At 46.9% G+C, this 21,570-nt stretch overlaps 2 protein-coding genes across 2 annotated transcripts in view; both read left to right on the top strand.

Annotated features, from left to right (window-relative positions):
- The window catches only part of zc3h3 (zinc finger CCCH-type containing 3), a 30,657-nt gene extending 19,919 nt beyond the window's left edge, over positions 1 to 10,738 (top strand). Inside the window, exons 8-13 of the mRNA XM_088426378.1 lie at positions 145 to 297; positions 390 to 459; positions 3,255 to 3,386; positions 8,319 to 8,467; positions 9,078 to 9,238; positions 10,219 to 10,738. Of these exons, the coding sequence (XP_088282504.1) occupies positions 145 to 297; positions 390 to 459; positions 3,255 to 3,386; positions 8,319 to 8,467; positions 9,078 to 9,238; positions 10,219 to 10,250 (697 nt within the window). The 3' untranslated portion in view covers positions 10,251 to 10,738. The remainder of the gene's footprint in view (positions 1 to 144; positions 298 to 389; positions 460 to 3,254; positions 3,387 to 8,318; positions 8,468 to 9,077; positions 9,239 to 10,218) is intronic.
- Positions 10,739 to 15,039: 4,301 nt separating this feature from the next.
- Positions 15,040 to 18,558, top strand: mafaa (MAF bZIP transcription factor Aa). The gene has a single exon (XM_088425617.1). The coding sequence runs from the start codon at positions 15,518 to 15,520 to the stop codon at positions 16,466 to 16,468; it is 951 nt and encodes a 316-aa protein (XP_088281743.1). The 5' UTR covers positions 15,040 to 15,517; the 3' UTR covers positions 16,469 to 18,558.
- The last annotated feature ends 3,012 nt before the right edge of the window (positions 18,559 to 21,570 follow it).

Genomic DNA, 21,570 nt, shown 5'->3' with positions numbered 1-21,570 from the left:
ATCCAATCCGGTGCTTCGAATCGCACTCTCACCCATATTTGACCATTTCTTCTGTCAAAGAGCCTCAAAATTCAGTAGCCTATGAAAAATCACCACAAGCAACCGTTTTCAACGTCGTCTCGCTTTGGGTTTTTTTTGAGCCAGCCGTGCAGTCCAGCGCAGCCTGGCCATAATCAGACAAGCTCGTCAGAAGAAGCAGAGGCAGTACTGCATGTACTACAACCGCTTTGGCAAATGCAACCGTGGCAGCAACTGCCCCTTCATCCACGACCCGGACAAAGTTGCCGTTTGCACAAGGTACCGAATGCTTTTTAAATCGAGAAAATTAGAAAGGGGAATTACAGTGTATGGCCATTATGTAAATGCTGTCGGAAATTCCTCTTGCGCAGATTTCTCCGTGGGACATGCAAACAGGCAGATGGAGCGTGTCCGTTTTCCCATAAGGTTGCCAAGGAGAAGGTAAAACACTGCCGGCCTCATGTTTTCCCCCACTATACAGTCTAGTGTTTTATGGCCTTTGCGCTATGCAGCTACACCATAACACTGTTGGGTACAGTTATCACGGATCATATTCGAATTCTTGCCTCCGCTCGGGTTTTGGCGGTGAGCTCATGAGAGAGCTTCTGCGTGGCTCACCTGTTTTCTTTCTGCTCCATCCCACGCTTGAAAACTTGAAGAGTGAAGCCTCCAAACTTGGCTTCTGTTGCTAACTGCTGAGCGCTTCAGTGTTTAGCGTGACTTGACTCCATTGAGACCGGCGATGGTCAACCTTTAATACTCCAGCCGTTTTGAACCCGTTTTGACATCTAATGTAAGGCGTACACTGCAGATAAAAATAGTCAAATGTCCAAGTCCTTCCCTTATTCATGAAAGGAAATCCAAACCGAAAGGATGCACCCAAAAATGCCATCGGTTTTGGAGCGTGCACTCAACCGTCCGCTTGAATTCAAGTTCAAGTGACACACTTAAGCGGGTGAAATTTGTTGTCCGCATTTGAGCCGTCCTCTCGAGGGAGCAGGCGGCGAAGGGATCATTTGGTGATCTAAGGCCCCAATTCCCAGCCTTAACGCCGAGTGTCAAGCGGGGGGGGCAACAGGTCCCGTTTTTATGGTCTTTGATATGACCCGGCCGCGGATTGAACCCTCCATCTCCCGATCTCGGGTGGACATTCTACCCCCGGGACACTAAATACAGTATACATTAAGCTTGGCTGAGTACTGATTCCAAGTATTGGTATCAGGCTGATAGCTGGCTTTGTTTCAAGGTGTCTCAAACTACAAATGAGAAGAATAGAAAGTTGTTAATAATTTCCACCCATCCATTATCTCTCGCTTATCCGGGGTGGGGTCGCGGGGCACACTTGCCACTTCATCCAGCCTAGAGGCACGGGTTCTCTAGCGTGTCTCCTCCCGGTGGGAGGTGGCGAGGCGTCCGGGAGGCATCCTAACCAGATGCCCCAATCGCCTCGACTGGCTTCTCTCAACGCGTAGGAGCAGCGGCTCCGCTCCGAGTCCCTCCCGGATGATGGAACTTCTCACCCTATCTCTAGGGGAGTGCCCCAACAACCCTGCGGAGGAAACTCGTTTCGCTGTCTAAAAGGGGTCTCTGGGAACCCCTGGTTAAGATGACTGATTGGTGTTCTCCAACCTTTGACTGGTACTGACGTCCAACGTTTTATTTGAATGTCACATAGCACTATAGTCTTCATATTTACCGGTACGTTTAGAAAAACGGTAAATTGCTTTCATTTCCACCCACCCGAGCATATTTCTGTCATTGCGCAAAGTGAGCAAAGGATGAAGGAGCCACGCGCAGCCCTGATCTATTCACGCCCCTCGACCCATTTGTTCCGATGGATGCAGATCGCGTCGGATGTTTTTTTCCCCCTCTGGGCACACCTGCACCTGTGCGGCTCGTCACGGTGCACCCCAAGAGTGCTGAGAGGCCAGCTGCCCGCGCTAGCCGCAGCCACCTTCCTCCCCAGGGCATTCCCGCTCTTGTTTCTTGAGGACACCCAAGGGCTATAAGGAGTCTTGAGTCATCTGAGAGGGGGGTTCAGAGTTCTGCACCCTGCACCCATCCAAACCCGATCCCGTCCCCTGGTCCCGCCCTTCTCTCCAAGCACGCGCTGTCCTATGCGCGCCCGGCCGACAACAAAACCTCATAGAGCTGCTCTATCAATATTTCTGGAGCTGTTCATTACCGATCCCACACGCTTTGTGGTCAAGGGGGCGGGCGGGTGGCGGCTGCTACCCCCCCGTCCCCTCCCCCGACCACAATTCCCTCAGAGATATATTTAGCTAGGCTCAGCCCCGCACGCCACGCACACATGCTGTCAAGACGCACATTCACGTACATCTCCCGCTGTCCGCTGCAATCAACTCTTTCGGTGCCACGGACGAGAGTTTTCGTCACGTAAAAGCCAGTTGTGTGTCGCGTGCCAGTGACAAGACTACAAGTGCAACTACATGGCCATGGCTGGCCACGAGCGTCATCGATCCATTCATTTAAAACTAAATAAAGAATGAATGAATACATGACGCTCGTGGCCAGCTCTTTTAATATTAAACCAATCAAGCACTCTTGTAGTTTAGATGCTCACTCAAGCTGTTATTTTGCCATCAAAAACACATTTTCATTGTTTTTGTTCATGTTGTCAACCGTGGGGAAGGACTGTAGAGATGTTTCAGATGAAGTGAAACCCAAAAATATTAGTGTCAAAGTCACAGTTGTGCAGAAAAAAACATTTCCACAGAAAGCTCATTTTCTCCTTTAACCCCAAATAGATTCTGTCACTCTAATGCCCTATATTCTAAAGTCAGTCATTACTAAAGAACAGAATGAGATAGAATCTAACTTTCTTTTTCGAGGTAAAGAATTGAATCCAGTCTTTCATATGGTACCGCCTGTCTCTACATAGACATAGCACACAATATTTTCACGACCTCGAAAGATCCGTCAAAATCGACTGGCACTCTAGGGGTGGCCTTTTCAGATAATGCTTGGCGCCGAAACAGATAAGTTTATTCAGCTGCTCGGCATAGCGGGCGGACGGCTCGCGAGATCTCCACTTGACGGTGGTGCGCTTTCAAATCACACACCTGTTGACAAACTCTCGTAATGTCACCCCTCAACGCCTCGTTCTCGTTTCGGCCAGCAGCCTCACATACAACCACGGGGAATGATCAATTTGGGAAAAACAGTCACTAGTTTTGGGAAATCTTTTCAATATTTCTTTCTTTTGCCCTCTGCAGATGCCGGTTTGCTCGTACTTCCTGAAGGGAATCTGCAACAACAGCAACTGTCCTTACAGTCATGTCTATGTTTCCCGTAAGGCCAAGGTTTGTGAGGACTTTGTCAAAGGCTACTGCCCTGAAGGACAAAAGGTAAATACTGTACGACATTTGCAATGGGGGTCCTTGGCAAATGTGCTTTCTAAAAGGGGTCCCTGACTCCAAAAGGTATATATCAATACATTGCATATCAACATTTTCAAGGGTAAAAATACATTAAATACATTTGTAACTGACATGCACAGGTAAAAATGGAAGAATCTCCATGGCGATTAAGTTATATTGTTTTTTCATCCCCTCCCCAAAATAAAACTGATGGTTTATGCGCAGTATATCGTGCGCCGGATTACAAGGTGCACTGTCAGCTTTTGAGAAAATTGAAGGCTTTTAGGTGCCCCTCTTAGTGTGCAAAATACCATCAAAAAATCAACCATATTGTTGAGCGGGCAGTTAAAGAGTTGAGACAATTTTCAAAATGGAGAGGGGCTTGCCTAATGTTTAACGGATGATCATGAGCTGATCGTGGCCAGGCCGAGTATGAGGTTTGGTCAGCTAGGCCGGACGACGTTTTCTTGTCAGATGTCCAAAATGCGCGCTGGCCGCGCGCCGATTTTTCAAGAGGGAGCTGGAACGATTTAGAGCCCTCAGCTCAGTTAAATTGCCTGGACTGGCGTGCCCATCCCCCGCCCCGCCCCCGCCTTGTAGACGATGCGCTCTAAAGTGAGTACAGTGGAGGGATAGAGAGCGAGCGGGCCGGCTCTCAATCGGCAAAATCCGACTGACGGCCGTTGATGTGCTTCTTGGAAGTATGGGAAGCTTCTATGCTGCAAAATCTGAAATATTTTCATGGCGTTCACACAAAATTGCGCTGGCGAAAAACAAAAAATTGACGTGCAAAATCACTCCAGGGATTTGCATTTCTCCAGTGAGTTGATGTGCTCGGCCGTGTGATTTTTTTTTTTTTTTTTGACTGTCAGCGCGTGTGCGCGGCAGAGGCTGCAGCGGGCCCGTGATGGATAGCGGGCAGTAATTATAGAAGGGAAAAGTGCTGAGGACGGCACTCGGGGCCGGCCCGCAGTACGCGGCAGCATCCGAGGGGTTAAACCATCCCCCATCCCCACTTAGCTACATCACTCCTCATTTGGATTTGCTCGCCCGCAAGCGCACTGCATCTTTCTGTAATTGTGGCAGCCCTCCGTGGCCCATTAGCCAATCGGACTTTTTGCCGTCGTTCATCTATCTTCTTGAAATGAGATACCGCGCTTAGGTGAGGGCCACAGCAACGTTCCCACCCAAAACTAAATACTCATCGCCATTATAAACTGCCGTATTATACATGTTAGGGATGTTCGGATCTCCGTCGCGCGACGGGCCGATCTTCACATTTTTCGCTGTTTGGAATTGGGGAGGGGGGGGTTTTCATTTTGTCATGTTAGAATTGGTTTTGTTTTTCGTTTTTAAGGGCTAGAAAACTACATAGATGTTGCCAAAGGAAGATACTGCCAAAAACTTGCCCCAAATATAAGACACGCTTTTTTCTTTCCAAAAAATGAAGGCCAATGGGCGCATCCTATAAACGGTAGGAACATTGGAGGAAAATTGATCTAGCAGCCACAACTGCCGAGTTTGAACTCGCAGATGCGCATTTTTATATCGGCAGTATTCTTACTTCCAATAATGACTGTAACGGAACAAGAAAGAGGGCAGACAGACAGCATCGTTATCAATAAAAGAAGTGAGCGGACTGTACCAACGTCCGAGTCCGTCCGTGAAAATCGAGAGGAAAAATGTATGATGTCTCCAGCTGATACCAAGGCACAGAACTGTGTGCACTGCTTAGAGCACTGGGAAAGGTTTTCCCTTTGACCCATTTATAAATTGTGGACTTTTGGCATCTACACACAATCATCAACTTAACGGAACGGACAGTGCGCAACTTTGGGTATTCATGGTGAAATGAAGTCGAGCTGGATCACAAGGAAAACGAAAAACTGCTTCGAGCGCATTCAAAATTACACTGGCAAGGCGTTCGCTGACCGCTCACAATGTGAGAAATATAAAACACGTTTTTGATCGTGCAACAAATACATCACTTAGATATGAACACAAAAAAAAAAAGGAGGTTTCGGAAGATGAGATTTATTCTGTCATTCTGAGAGGTAACCTCTTAGAAATTTGAAGATTTTTCACTTTGGCATTTTAGAGTTTTTAAGCCTCGTCACTGTCTGATAAAGAAGAAAACAACAACGGATTTTAAACTATAGACAGAATGAAGAGAACCTGAGCCGCTTGCTGTAATTGACGGAGCCATGAATTGTTCTCTTTTGCCAGAACGTCCTGCAGGAAAATGTGCAGTTGGCACTTCTTGAGCTCAAGCTCAAGTCAAGCGCACTTTCCTGCTGCATGAAAACCATCCGAACACTTTTTTTTTTTCCCTCGGTGAATGAAATCGTCGTTTGAAAAGTCATCTTTGTGCCCAAAATGTAGACGCGTCTTCTCGTTTTTATTTTTTGAATATATATGTAATGTCTTCCATTTTCATAGACACCCACCGGGAATCTTGCCTCTTTGGCCGCTTTTAAATGTGCTGACTCTTTGTGGTTTTTGCCCAAGCTGAAAGCTCTCTTAATAGTCCCCGGAGACATCCCGGTCTTCCTTAAATCAAATAGAAAATTGTCAACTTACCGTGTTCTGTCCACTGCAGCATTTTGCCCCGTTTCCAGTCCTTTGGTTTTTACTTCTTGTACTTTCTCGCTTGCTTTGGGCGGAAACGGGAAAGTCGCTCTTGTGCATATCATATCTTCTCGTACCCTCCAAACAAGCTGTTTGCATCAAACGCTTTCATTTAAAACCAGCCGATGCAATTTGGAGATCAATTGCACATGAAGGCTGAATCGAGAAACAACAAAAAAAAAGCAAAACATCAACGCGCGTGCAATGAACGGGGACGATTTGGGATGATATGGAATGGCGTGGGGTCGACTGGAACACCGGTGTCCAACTCAAGGCCCGGGGGCCAGATCCGGCCCGCCGCATCGTTTTTGTGGCCCTTGAATGGCTAATTATTTCTTCTGAGTTTATGGCTAAAAAGCCCATTCAATCCCAAATATTCAAACGTTTCTTTTTTGTTTGAAAGAACAAAAAAGAAACGTTTGAATATTTGGGATTGAATATCTGGACTCTTTGGAAAAAAACAAACACAAAAATACTCTTGGTTTAAAAATAAAGACTAGTGCAGCAAAACAAAAAATCTGACATTTCCACAGCATCTTTAAATCTAGAGTGCCATCTAGTGGAGTCAAAAAATATCAACGGGTCGACTGGAACGCGGGTGTCCAACTCAAGGCCCGGGGGCCAGATCCGGCCCGCCGCATCGTTTATGTGGCCCTTGAATGGCTAAATATTTCTTCCGAGTTTATGGCTAAAAAAAACTAAAAAATTTGCAAGTTATGGCACGGAATCAACTAGAACACAGGTGTCAAACTCGATCCAGCCCGCCACGTCAGTTTATGTAGCCCACCAAATGCTAATTATGACTTATGAATACCAAATTTTATAGGGTTTACATCTGGATCCCGTTTGCAAGGATTTAGAAGGGACGGCAGGATGACGTGTTTCGACAATCTATGCAATATTTTAGCGTCCTTTTTTCTGATGCTTTTCCTTTGATGCCACGCGTCGGAAAGCTCGAGTTGGCTCAAAATATTTTACGCGATGAAAATTCCCACCCGCGGCGCCGAAAGAGTTGACGGCAAATGTCGGTCGACAGCAACGCAAAGCTAGGCGTTAGCAAAAGTGTCACCCGGGTTCCCGATAATGAAAGTTGACAGCCAATTTGTTCAGTCTGGCGTTTCACTCACAGGCAAAGGGAAGCCATTGTCATTTTGTTTGCAAAAGGGGACGTGCGCATCCGTCTTGATTTGCGGCGGCGCGTTGGAGGGGGATCTTTGGAGTTTTCGGGCGACTCCTCGCGGTTCCTGGAAAATCAATACGGGGCTCCTTCTCCCCCGCGCCAACATTCTCCAGCCTCTATTTGGGGACTGTGGCGCAGTCCGCGCGCGGGGGCCGAGGCGGGCGCTCCCTCCCTCCCTCCGAGCAAATATAATTAGCTCCCGCCGCCGACAGGTGGCGGGGATCACATCTCGCGCGGAACCAAGCGTCCGATTCACGCAGGCGGTGGCAAACACCGACGCGAGGGCCCCGTTGCGCAATCCGTGATGATGTCACATTTTTCAAGCCTTTAGCCCGACGCCAAAGCAAACATGATTGATGTCAGCGAGAAGTCAAGCGCGGCCAACTAAGCCGCGCTCGTATTTCTCCGCACACGTAACCCATGGCAAAATCTTACATCATGTCCAAGCCGAGACCTTCTTTAGTTTTTGCCTGGGACATTTCAAACTAAGGAATGTTTATTTGAATATGGACAACAACAACAAAAATATATTCGCTCGTTAACTGCCGTCCACGGATGAGTCACAGATCCATCCCAAGTGTGACGGCCAAACGAAGCTTCATGCGACACCGTTGATATTTTTTACTCCACTAGATGGCACTCTAGATTTAAAGATGCTGTGGAAATGTCAGATTTTTTTTTTTTTTTTTTTTGCTGCACTAGTCTTTATCTTTAAACCAAGAGTATTTTTGCATTTGTTTTTTTTCCAAAGAGTCCAGATATTCAATCCCAACTATTCAAACGTTTCTTTTTTGTTTGACTGAAGATTTGTCTAAGAATGGCTAGTACTGAGTAATCGATATTACTCGAGGTATTGAAGTTATAACATAATAGATTATTTTAGTTCTTGATTAGTTGGATTACTACCAGTCATTTTTTAGACACGCCTTTTGACTTCATATTTGTCTAATAATTGCTAGTGCTGAGTAATGGATTATTTTGAGAAATAAAGTACTCAAGTCATCAATTCCTTTAGATATTTGATTACAAGTAACTATTACTTGGGGTAATGAAGTAATAACATCGTCGTTTATTTCCATCATGACTTTTGTTTGTTTGTCTGCCCCCCCCAGTGTAAGAAGAAGCACACTCTGGTGTGTCCCGACTTCTCCAAGACGGGTTCTTGCCCGCAGGGAACTCGCTGTAAGTTGCAGCACCGGCAAGGAGCCAAACCACGCGTGTCCAGCCGTGCCAGCGGCGACCCCGGTCAACCCTCCAAGAGGTGCTTGCTTGCCTCATTGATCCTCCAGCTACCCCACCAAGACAAAACGCGGATTTTCCGCAGTAAAAGACGTGTGATAAGGCACAGCTTCGATGAGGGTGCGTCGCATTATAAGGCGCATAGAATAGAAGCTACAGTAGTGGCTGGGCTTGCATTTTGCATCCAGTAGATGGATCTGCGCTGAAGGGAATGTCGACATTTCAATCAGAAATGAAGAATAAAGATAACTTGTAGAAAGTACTATCTGAAGAATGGAGGAAAAAAATTACCTTGATTACGCTAAACGTCTGTTTATATCAGTGCTTCTCACTTATATTTTACAAAGCCCCCCAGGAAAGAGAAAACCTTTCGCGCCAAATAAAATTATTATTTATTGAAATGACATGATTATACCTAAAACTGTATTATTTTAAACCTTAGCAAAACAAAAAAAGCAAGATGAGTTATCTTTTAACTGTTAACTACTTTTTACTCCATTTATACAGGTTAGTCTAAAACTGAAAAAAATAACCAAGTGCGTCAAAAGGCCATGGCTGAGTGTGTAGTTAAAGGGTTCACCGTGATGCAACTAATATTGAATAATATTTTTTTTTTTTTCGGGGGGGGTTAGGCCTTGCCTGTCTGTAGCGATTCCACGAGGCGGCGGGAAAGCCCCGGCGACACCGGGCGCCGCAGGTCCTCTGGAGCTGCCGTCTTTTATCTCGCTCTCCAGCTCTCCGGAGGAGGCCGAGGCGCCGGAAACGGCGCCGACCGAGGCGGCGCCACTCAAAGGTAAGCCGCCGCCGCCGCCGCGGTCAACTCCTCAAGCTTCAACTTGCCAAAGATTCATTTGAAAGCAAAAGGTTCTAGTCCACTTTGTGGAGCTGAGGTGCTATGGAATGAGAATCGAAGGTTTTTGGGCGTAACGCAGTGTGTCATGTGATCTATGGCCATGTTTAACCCTCGTGAGTTATTTTCACCTGTTTTGGGTCATTTTCCTCAACATCATTCGGGCAGTATTGTATCCACGGGATGGCGCACTCCTGCTAGTGCACAGGTGCGGAACTCCAGTCCTGGAGAGCCGGTATCCCGCATGCTTTTAAACCTTCTCACTCAAACGCACCTGATTCAAATTCAGAGTCGGATCATTTCAAGCTACTGAAAAACTTGCTAATAAGCGTCGATCCTTAGAGCTTTACAATGAAAGATGCCAGGGAGCTGAAATTTCACCCAGGTTGGGACTCGTTGCATGAAGACTCAACTATCACACTAAGACAAAGGTGCGGAACTCCAGTCCTGGAGGGCCGGTATCCTCCAACCTGTTTTCTCTCCCAAACGCACCTGATTGGCTTATTAGCAAGCTCTGCAGGCGCTTGAAATCATCCTAATCATTTGAAGCGGGTGTGTTGGGAGCGAATACCATGTTTTGGTTTTCTTTTTTAACATTCACAAAAGAAAAGCAGCAGAAATAAACTTTCAACAAAATATTATCATTGAGGCCTGCAGATATGTTAACTCTTAAGCCTGTTTTTCGGGGGAGGGGTTTTGTGCGCGATGATTTGTGTTCTGCTTTGGTCCGTAATGTCCGAAAAATGATTAGAAATGCTTTTGCAAAGTAAGTTTTCGGCTGGCGCTTTCAAATGCTGCCGATAGCCGTGGCTTTTTTTTTTTTTTTTTAATGTGCGAGGACGCGGTCGATTCGGCGTGGTTTCCTTCCCACAAACGCTCACGGTGACTTTTGGCTCATGTCCGTCTCTCGTGTTCTCTTGCAGAGAAAAAACTGCAGATCAAACCTCGCTTGTAAGACCACAAAGACGAGCGGCAACGCGGGGACAAAATATTTTCACGCATCATCCAACTATTTTTGGCTTTTTTTTTTTTTCATCCTGGGCCCAAAAGTGCAGCTTGGACATTTGACCTGCTTTTTGGAATATGCAATTTGAGCTCTCAGGTTTAGTGCAATTTGAAAGGCGATTCTTCAAAACAATCTGCCAGTTTTCTCCATGTGGGCATTTTTACCCCCCGCAGGCTTTTCTGCTTTGAGATTAGAAAGCTCAAAATGCATGAAACGCCATTCTGTTGCCTGTTTTCTTTTCAGTTGAAATATCTCAGCATGCTGCATTTTATAACGTATTCAAATGATTGACCTTTCTACCGGTGTCAAGTTTATCCTCTAAATCCAATTTTTAGGAAAGTACATTTTCCAAGGGCCCTCGTTACAAATGTTTGCGCAAACAAAGAAAAAAGTCTATTATTTTAGCCTTTGTGTTCAATAAATGCAAATTGAATGTATGTAGTCCTCTTTGTGTTTCCTTTATTTCTTTGTCTTTTCCTCACTCGATGAAGCCGACGTGTTATTTTTAGCCCTCCTCCCACCGGCTGGCTAAAATATAGCATAGATAATCAAAACATAACATGCCGCCCCGCCGTCCCTTCTAAACGCTTGCAAACGGGAGGTCCGGAGGTACGCCATATCCGTGTCAAACGCGGCCTCTTTCAGTCTCGTTTACTGCCAATAAAAAAAATGGAAATACAGTCCGTCTTGGACGTATTGAAACACGGATGTTTTTTCGTGCGTTTACCGCGATTTTTGCATGAATTCTTTCAACGGCAACCGGCCAACGGGGTGCAATGAAAATGGTGGCGCTGCTTCTGACATTTGCGAGCCTTTCAGTGACTTCAAAGATTGGCTTAGCCTGGACTCCCACGATGCAAAGTTCTTGCTATGCATTGTGGGATTTGTAGTTGACGCAAGGCTTTGATCCGAGAACTAAACGTTTCAGGAAAGCTTTCGCAGCGTTTTATTTCAATCGCGTAGCTCTATGTTTTATATTACATATGTACGGATTGGGGCGAATACTTCAACGGAAATGCCACTCAACGTTTTGAGGGGTCGAGAGTCAAAATCTATTGAGGACGTTCGGAGCCTTTCAAAGTGGGCCCGATTTGTCAGGCCAGTTTGGTGGCCAGGGCTTCAGGCGAGAATCGCCATTTCCTGCCAAATTTTTTTCTCCCGACCGGCCTCAATCTTCTCGCGCAAACGTCGTCAAAGTTTCCTATTCTGCGTCCTAATTGACGAGACGCGCGACGAGCGCCGCGCTCGGCCGATCGGCTCGCGAGCAAAAGTCATTTTTCAGGCGCCGGCTTCCCGTCAGGCTCCTTTGTTAACGTCTGCGTTGACAGGCGCCCGAGATGAGCGAGCGGGCGACACGCCGCGCCGTAAAGCCCGCCGACAGGCGGCCATCACTCTTGTCTCTCGTCCCGCCACGGCTTTTACTCCGGCTTGGACGCAAACACGTGCGAGTTGCTGAGCTTGGAAAACTCCCATTAAGATCAATATTTCAATTTTTTTTGTGTGTGTGAGGAAAAAAAAAGCCGACTAGAAACACCATCAGCTGGCGTGGACCCCCAAGAGACAATATTGCAAAGGTCAAGTGTGAGCCTTTGTCTTGTCTCGTGTGTCTCATGCCCCATTGGCTTCTCTCGCCACGCGTCTATACTCACACAAAAAGGAACGCTCTTTTTTTTTTGGGGGGGGGGGGGGGGGGGGGGGGGGACTCTTGGCTGGCAAGGACGGCTGCAATGTCTTCTGATTCCTTGATATCCTCACATAGTTTATTAGTTTCTTTAGTTTTATTGGTCCGACCCGCTCCGGAACAGATTTTCCTCCGTGCAGCCCACAGTTTGACATCCTGGGTGTAAAGCACGCCAAATTGACCCGAGTGCCGGGTCGGTCCGTTTGGGTTGAGCGCACCTGCGATATATCCAAGACGGGCGAGCGACCGTCCGTATCTCACTGATGACATTGACTAGTTTAGGGAGTGATTTGGAACCGAACGCGGCTCCTCGTGCAAGTTTTCCCACTCTGTCCCCATTCCGTTATCTGGACCTGGTTTTCTTTGAGACCGACCCAAGGAATTTTAGTCGCGCGTGAACCAGCGGCGCTTGCGTGTGCTAAAAAAGCGCTCAAAGTCCTGACGTGTCAGGCGCAATTGAAGCGGCATTAGTGACTTAGCGGGCGATAACCCGAGCGAGGCGGGACGGCGGCCCAAAGCCCGCCGCCCATCCTTCGGCTTGCTGATGTCCGTTTTGAGAAGTGCACCGGCAGCCAAGTCCTAATGTGCATGAGCACAAAGGAAAAAAAAAAAAAAATGTCTGAAGCCACGGGCTGGACAACAATAGAGGAGCACGCCAGAGCTTCTTAAAGGCGCCTTTTCAATGCGGACTGCTTAGCTGGACGTTTGCGGGCCCAGCTCCTACTTAGGTGATAAAAAAAAAAAAAAAAAATCTACTAATGACCGAGAGCACCTCAACTCTAAATACCTTGATATGATTTCCTTTCATTTTGTGCTCGGCAGCAAATTTTTGCCGGGAGGGAGGAGGTGCACCACATGGGATCAAGCATTGCAAGCTCAAAGATTTTCTTTCCTCGCGGCGTCCCGGCTAGTTCAACTCGCCGCCGGCCACCTGTTTGGGCGGCGTTCGACATGAATTGCTAGAGCCGGCCGATAATATCGATATATTGCGATACGAAGCGACGCAATACGCGTATTGCGATATGACGTCTGCTATCCAATATATGGCGTATCGGTTTTGAAACACCTTATTCTCTTCCCTCCGGAGTGGGTTTGGTATCGTGGTTTTTGTCCCATTGTGAATGGTGTTTCACGTGTAACTCATTCCCAACGCTTGAAAAAACACCACATTAACTCTTTGGGTGCCGAGCGTTATACGAAGATAGCCAACCCATTGCAAGCATTTTGACACATCTTTCAAAGTCTATTGTACGACGATGCAGACATACCGTTTGAAAGATCGGATTCCGTTCCTTACCTAGAAACGGAAAATACGATTTCATTCCAAAAAAAAAAAAACAGGTAGAACCGCCCACACGCGAGCCAGTCCCCCCCCCCTCCCGGTGCCGATCACCGGTATCGAGCTTGGCGGGCGGGGCTTAACGACACGTCGATGCTCACAGATGCAATTTGCGCTTAATTGCCAATGAAAAGCCTGTCGAGCACCAGCGGGCCCATCCAATCATACTTAAGCCGCGCGCGGCCTCCTCACCGACTCGCGGAAATGCCAATTGATTTTTGGCGCGGGGGAGCGCGCCCTCCAATCGATCGCTGATTGATAGATCGGCTGCGGCGATCCTCGGGGGAAGCCTCGGCACATGAAATAAGCTAATAAACACGAGCCGCTCGCCTGCTATTAACCTTCCCGATTTGAATTCTGCCCGATCATTTTTTCCCCGCCGCGCGGTTCCGCATTTGCCCACTGATTGGTAGACGGCCGCGCCTTTTAAATGAATTGGGGTTGACACCGAGCCATTAGCAGCCCGACACACCCTCCAAAATGTCCATTAAAAGAATTAAAAACATCTTTCTCTTGCCGATTCGACAAAAAAAAAAATCCCGGCATTATCACACTCGCGATTTATGACGACCCCGCTCGTTATGCGCTTAACTTCCTTGCGATGCGAGTATCGCGATGTTTTGCGAGAACCGGCAACGCCACACAACGAGGAAGTGGCCCTTTAATAATTTCTGACATTCAAAACGTTAGCTGATTGGCTGATTGGTTGCCGTTGAAGGGTGTAGTACCGGTGTCAACCGAAGAGCAGCGCAAACGTCGCTCGCCAGCGCCTTCAAGCCCCAATTCGGAACCGCGAAGAAGAAGTGTCATGGCCGCCTCAGCATCCAATTCTAACGCTCATCGGCAACTTTGTTTTGGGTCTTTTTCCGCCGCATTCACTCTTGGTTTGAAGCGCGAAGGGGCTTGCTCCATTTATGTCCTCCAAAAAGACGAATTGAGTCAACGGTTTCCAACTTTGCGATGGACTCGAAGCCAACCAAACCCATCCGGACCGACGCAGGTGCGCTCAGGTGAGTCAGGCGGCTTTTTCATTTGGGTACATGCAGGAAAACAAAGTGCAACTCTTGGATGTTTTTTTTTTAATTATGCAGATAATGTGCTCTTGAAAATACTGTTAGCAGCTTTTTCACTCCCGAGGTGATCCAGATATCATTGAGTACAATATCTGGGATATCGATCCCGTAACGTTCAGTTGATGCACTGATTGTATTTGAAATCTAATAGTGCACGTTAGCATGTATATCGTCCAGCGTTTATTTATTTGGAGAAGGGAGATTGACGTTGGATAGGGACACCCCTAGTTCGCTAGTTTGATTGGCGGTATTTGTGCACTGAGTTCCCTCAATTTGCATAAGAGTGGCTGTCAAATCTATCAACGCCGTCACTTTGTTGAATGTTTTTTTTTTTTTTTTTTTTTTTTGGAGGGGGGGCGCATCGCACTTGCCAAGCGGCTCTGCAGCCGCGTTTGTTTGCAAACGCCGTTCGGAGGCGTCCTCGTTGGCCTGTCGTGCAGCAGCACCTGCTCGCTCTCTAGAGGGGGGAGCTGCTCGGTCTCGCCCCGCCCCCTCTCGGCGACGTTCGGCTACACTCGGGCGCCGCGCTTCGCTATAGGCCGATGCGAATGAGCGCGTTCGCCGGCCTCCCATTGGCCCGCCCGAGCAGTCGCGCCGCCTTTATAAGTGCACGTTGCCTTTCCGCGCCTCAGTGTGCCAGCGGCACCTGCAAAGACACGCGCGCGCGTGCACGGTTCGCGAGCCGCCGGGGAGAAGGCAAAAGTGGGATTTATCGCGCACTGCACCTGCAGCTGCAGCGGGACAGAACCTGCGGAGAAGGCTGCACGGCACCCAACGCGCAGCAAAAGTCCCGGCGAAGCGCGCCTCGGCGCAGCGGACCCCGAGGACATTTTGGGGCCCTTTGAGCAAAAACAAGCCCAAAAAGTTCGCCGGCCCTTGGCCACCCCCTAAAAGGCGAAAGTTGCTAGGGGAGGTGAAGCGAGGACAAGAGCGGCTCGGGCCTTTTCCCAACCGCGCCGGCTTCGAGTTTCAGGCGTCGCGCGCGGAGAAGCTGTCAACAAGAAGCTGGCAGGCCGACGAATGCAGAAATAGAAGGCTCGGGGGCCCCGCTGGCGGCTATATATAGCGCCCTTCCCCCGGCATCGATCCCGCGGCGGCTGGATTCGCATGGGCCGCTGACACCATGGCCGCAGCCGCCGCAGCCGACCTGGCCATGAGCGCCGAACTGCCCAGCAGCCCGCTGGCCATCGAGTACGTCAACGACTTCGACCTGATGAAGTTCGAGGTGAAGAAGGAGCCGCCGGAGGCGGAGCGCTACTGCCACCGCCTGCCGTCGGGCTCGCTCTCGTCCACGCCCATCAGCACGCCCTGCTCGTCGGTGCCGTCTTCGCCCAGCCTGTGCGCGGCCAGCCCGGGGCCCGGCGCGCCGCAGGCCGCCCAGGGCCTGTCCGGCGGGGCGCCCGGCGCGGGCGGCGGAGCCCAGCTGGCCGCCAGCGCCGGCAAGGCGCCGCTGGAGGACCTGTACTGGATCCCCAGCTACCAGCACCACATCAGCCCCGAGGCGCTCAACCTGACGCCGGAGGACGCGGTGGAGGCCCTGATCGGCAACGCGCACCACCACCATCACCACCACCATCACCAGCACCAGCAGCAGGCCTACGAGGGCTTCCGCGGCCCGCAGTACGCGGGGGAGGACCTGTCGGCGGGCCACCACCACCACCACCACCACCACCAGGCCCACCACCACAACCACCACCACCACCACCACGCGCGCCTGGAGGAGCGCTTCTCCGACGAGCAGCTGGTGAGCATGACCGTGCGCGAGCTCAACCGCCAGCTGCGCGGCTTCAGCAAGGAGGAGGTGATCCGCCTCAAGCAGAAGCGGCGCACGCTCAAGAACCGCGGCTACGCGCAGTCGTGCCGCTTCAAGCGCGTGCAGCAGAGGCACCTGCTCGAGACCGAGAAGTGCACCCTGCAGAACCAGGTGGAGCAGCTCAAGCAGGACGTGGCGCGCCTGGCCAAGGAGCGGGACCTCTACAAGGACAAGTACGAGAAGCTGGCCGGCCGCACCTACGCCGCCGCCGCGGGCCCGCCCAGGGACGCCGCGGCCAAGCAGCCCGACTTCTTCATGTGACCTTGTTCTCCCTCTTGCGAGGCCGGACGGTTCCGCTCGATCGTCGACCTCCTGGCTCGCCGCTGGCCTCGATCTGACCCAAACCTCCGCTGAAAACGGGAAAATGATGGGACAAAAGCAATGGTTACCAGCCGGACCCGACTTTCCCTTTTACCCTCGTTTTGACATGTCTTGTAAAAAACAAAAAAATACGACCCGATTTTGTGGGTGGCGTCGTGCAAAACAACCCGGGAAGGTGTGTCCAACTCGCCCAAATAGCCCAAAAAGGATCGTCCCGATCCTTGGGTCGGTTTCGCCCGACTTTTTGAGGCTTTTTATATCCTAAAACAGTCGTCTTAAACATAACCCAAATATGAAACAAAACCAACGTTGGACTGTAGCCCGTTTTTGTGTAAAACGACCCGGGAAGGTGTGTCAAACTCACCCAAATAGTCACTCTTATATCGCCAAAACAAAAGGATCGAGTCAAACTTTGCTTCAATTTGACCAAACTTTCCACGTTAATTTGAACACAGATGGCTCGAAAATAACAAAACAAAAAGTGTGACCCAATTAACATTCGGCCCGATTCGACGCAACTTTCTTGCTTGCCTTTGCGGGTGTATTGCGTCGCCCCCTTTTCCTGTTTTTACCCCAACTGTTTTTCAAGTGTTGGGTGGGTTCTTTTTGACCCGGGTTATTTTTAACCGAGCTGTCGTTTTGTGCGTGCGTGTGTGTGCGCGCGCGTTGGGTTGCTCCGTTTTTTTTTTCAACCCATATTTTTTGGTTGTTTTACTTATGTTTTTTTTTTTGAGTGAATCTTTGGGCGCATTTTCAGTCTTAAAAACTTGATGACACATGGGATCACGTCCGACCTGCTCTCCAAGTCTTACCGAATCCATGGGACACTTAGCGAAGTCTCCAGTGGGACAAAAAAAAAAAACACACACACCGAAAAACAAAACAGACATTTTGCGAGCTTCGAATCTCGCAAGCGTTTTTGCAGATATTGCAACCCAGCATGCAGGACATGTATGGTACCCCCCCCCCCCCCCCCCCGCCCCACGACAGCATGCAGGTTCTCATCTTCCTCATCTTGCTCATCCTCATCTTCCTCCTCCTCCATGCAGGCCACATGTTAAAAATCGAGGCCTCAAATGCAACACAATCTGCTTCTTGCGAAAAAAAAAACAAAAAGCAAATGGATGCGTATATATTTAACTGCTACTTTTCAATCAATTTTTCTAAAGAGATTTGCTGAGCCAGATTTTAGACTGTATTTATTTCCAAGTGTACATAAAATGTAGAGAAGGTGTTTATTTTAAATGCAGGCTTCATTTTAAAAAGCAAGAAAAAAAATTGCGTTTGTGGCTTGGATGGTTCAACGATGTCTTAAAGACTCCAAAGTGTTTGTATGATCCAGCATGCAAATGTGTATATAGAGTCAAACGTGGAAAAGGTGGAAAGCGGCCTACTGCGCTGACAGCGAAGCTTTTTATTTTTTATTTTTTTTCCGAGCTCATAAAACCTTCATAAGATAAGGAACTATTTTGCGTGATGTCAGGGCCGCATTCGTTGCTCCAACACTGGCGATTCAATTTTTTTTTTTTACGTCATATTTTTGCAACAAAAATCGCATTCTGCCTATTAAAGCTGCGGCCCGTTTGCTTGGGTAGATTTCGCGTCGATAAAAGAGCAAATCAGTGCTTTTTTTCTTCTTTTTTTTAAACATATTTTTTCTTTTCGGCTGCCTTGATATGAAACTGTGCAATACTGTATCGGGAAGGTGCACGAAAATCCACTTCAAAATCAGATCTAATTTTTCAAAAAGCACCTGGTTAATACGACAGAATGTAAATCAAATCTATTTATATTTTTTCTTATTTAATTTGTCTCACCAATAACCAAAAACTCTTTCAGTAGTTTTCTCACCGGTCAATCTTTTAAAAAAAAATTCAAATTGATCCTCATTAATATGAGAAAAACGGATGTAAACGGTTGTGCACAGTGCTGCTAATGTAAATGTGTAAATAGTTTGTATATTTATTCAATCAACGTGTCCTATCCTGTCAACAAATGTTGCGAGTCTTCTTTTCATAATGTTTAATAAAAATACCTGCTCCAATTCTGTCGCTGTCCTTTTTTGCCACAACAAAAAAAATCACGAAAACAACACATTTCAGTACTTTAAATCTGTCCACCGTCCATGATTTACGGATTTATTTATTTACGGATTTATTATTATTTTAAATGTGTTTTTTTCGCCTAAATTCTAGGAGTTTGTGACTCGTTAATTCGTCATAATGAAGATGAAATAATCCGCAGATTTTTTTTTTATTTAATTTTTTTATTCGAGGTCTTTCGTCGGGTTCGGCGGGCCGCCGACGGATGGACCGTTCCAACTTAAATGTGGCCTATCAGTGCAAATGAAAGGCTGGGTGTGTGCGCGTGGGGGACCTCCTTAATTGCCGTCAACGAATATTTGCGCTTTCAATGGCTTGACTTTTTTTCCTATTAACGAAAATTCCTTCATCTCCTATTTCGCATTTCAATATCGCGTACCTTTACAGATACGCAAATGTGCGAAAGAAAAAAAAACTCAAAAGTCATAAATGTTCTCCGAATTTGAACGTGAACAAAAATCGCTGAATTAGTTGCCAAACTTTCTTTGTTTATTTTTGTGCTCGTGTGAAATTCGGGAACATTTTGACGGACACGCGTCACATATTTTTGCTGTTCCTTTGCCGGGGATCAATTCCATGAGGTGCGCGTGCGCGCGCGGGTCATTCGGTCCTAAATCGAGTAACCCCAAGCAAGGGTTCATCTCTCACCGTTCAAATGTGGAAACAAAATCTTTGCCATCTACGATAATTGACTTGCACATCAATTAGTATTTCCCGGATTTAGGGGATCGCAGAGTGTGCGCGCGCGTGCCCGTACGGAAAGATGCCTGATAGATGTAATAATCCTCTATTTATTTCTTTTTATTGGATCTGCTTTTTTCTTTTTCGTGCCTATCCTCTTTTGAAGACATACTTTGAATGAGGAATGCTCGATACTTTTTTTTTTTCAGACCGATATCAGTACAAGTAACTAGCCGTTGCGTATATTCACCAATCTCACAAAAGGAATTGACTTCGAGTCATTTTAGAGACAAATCTAATCTGGGGATGTCCAAACTATGGCACCGGAAGCCGTTTGTGGCCCTTCATCAATTTTTAAGTGGCCTGCAGCCCACCCTAAAAAGGAAAATCTGCTACTAATATGCTTCTTTTATATCGTTTTTTTAACTATGCAAAGTAAAATAGTAACAAAGTTAACTTTATAACGACGCCTAAAGATGTTTTATTTTATTTTAAGAGCGAAAAAAATCCCCCCCCCCACTTTTGGCTCCGTGTAAAGATGTAGCAAAGTAACTGCTTGTTTTTTGGAATTTCTACACTTCTGCTGGTTTACAAAGGTTAAAAATGTGTTTATGAAGCTTTTTTTTCTGGTATACTTGATAAATGACACATCTGACCTAAATTTTCCAGTCCAGGAAGGAAAGTCAATGATCTGTTGTTGCAGTTTGTCATTTGTTGCCGGTGATGTAAGAGATCCAAGAGAGCCAAGCGGCACCCGTATGCAGCGGCAATTGCCACACTGATACCTACTTTCCCATCTTAACTTTTAATGCGTCTTTTTCATAATAATCCTTGTTATACTCTCATCAATTTCTCATTTTTAATTGAAATATGCCTCATCTTCCTCATTGAAACTTTCCCATTTAAAAAAAATACAGTGGTGTGTTATGAGTAATTGTTTTTTTTCTATTAATCATAATCATAATTGAGAAAACTTGTCCAATACAGTGGTACCTCTACTTGAGAAATTCAGTCATTTGTGAAATTTTCATAGGTAGAGACGCTTTTTACATGTAAATAGCCTAATCCGTTCCCAGACCCAACTAATCCCCCTAAACCCTTTAAATAGTATTAACATATTATAAAAATGCATAAAGATAACATATTAGAATTACATTAGTACATAATAATCCTGGAATTCCAAATGCATTCTGTAAAGGATCATTTAGAAATAAAACAGCTTTGAAAGAATTCCAATTCATTGTGGCAGTTGATAAAATGAATGCAGTCCCTTTTCTTGCCATGAGATGGTGCTGGTGTGCTAGTGGTGACGGCGCAGACTTTTTAGATCGTTTTATTTGTATGTTTTTATTCAACATTTTCAGTGATCGTTTCCAAGTCCACATATTTCTTTTTGGGAACATTTTGAGCATTAGTTTGGGGTCATGTGAAGCGCTTCCTGTGTGATGTCATTGCTAAAGTGCTAATGACATGCTAGCAACGCTAATGTAAGGCGTGACGGCCCAAAGTGCTGTGTTACGTATATGTTTTTTTTGTGAATACAATGTCAGCCGTCGCTAATGTTTTATTTTCTGTTTGTTAGTACTACGGTGCGAACTGTCGGCGGGAAGTGTCGACGGAGTGCGTAAAGACGAAACGTGCGAGACCGCAGTAAAAATGGAGGCAAAAAATACTAGTGTCTCGTTGGTGGACAAGCTGGCGCATTAATAAATGATGAAAAGGCATCAAAACCTGAAACAGACACGACGGGTTGTGTCCAATATGATATCAGCAGGAATCTTACTATTTTTGTTTGTCAGCAATTGTAGGGGTGGTAAAATATGATTCATTTATTGATCGAATAGAAGTGTCGGGTCGGAGTCTCAAATCCGTGGATTTCATGGGAGTGCTATTATTGCAGCTTTTGGGATGAAGGCGCCATACTGATTTTTTTTTTGGGCTGACGTAGAGCTCCAAATTGTTTTGCGTTTGAATTGTTTTGCACGAGTACCACTCTAAATCGTGTCGTGTTTACCGATTGAAAACTAAGCTATTTTCAATCCGACTCTGGATTTGCCCGGTTTTTATCCTTCTTTGTCATATGTAAACAAACCTAGAAGTGTTTGCGCCGCCGGAATTGATAAGAGAATCGTTTCGGGACATTTTGAATAATCAAACATGACTCCGGGTCAAAATGACCCGAGATGTTATTACTATTGCAATAAATGTAACCTGCAGGTATAAATTGTCTACTTTTGTTACTTAGCGTATGTGTTTCCG

This window comes from Hippichthys cyanospilos, chromosome 10, assembly GCF_059441005.1.
Source record: "Hippichthys cyanospilos isolate Australia breed blue-spotted pipefish chromosome 10, RoL_Hcya_1.0, whole genome shotgun sequence".
In the NCBI taxonomy this organism is placed as follows: Eukaryota; Metazoa; Chordata; class Actinopteri; order Syngnathiformes; family Syngnathidae; genus Hippichthys; species Hippichthys cyanospilos.
This window is presented reverse-complemented; position numbering and strand designations above follow the sequence as displayed.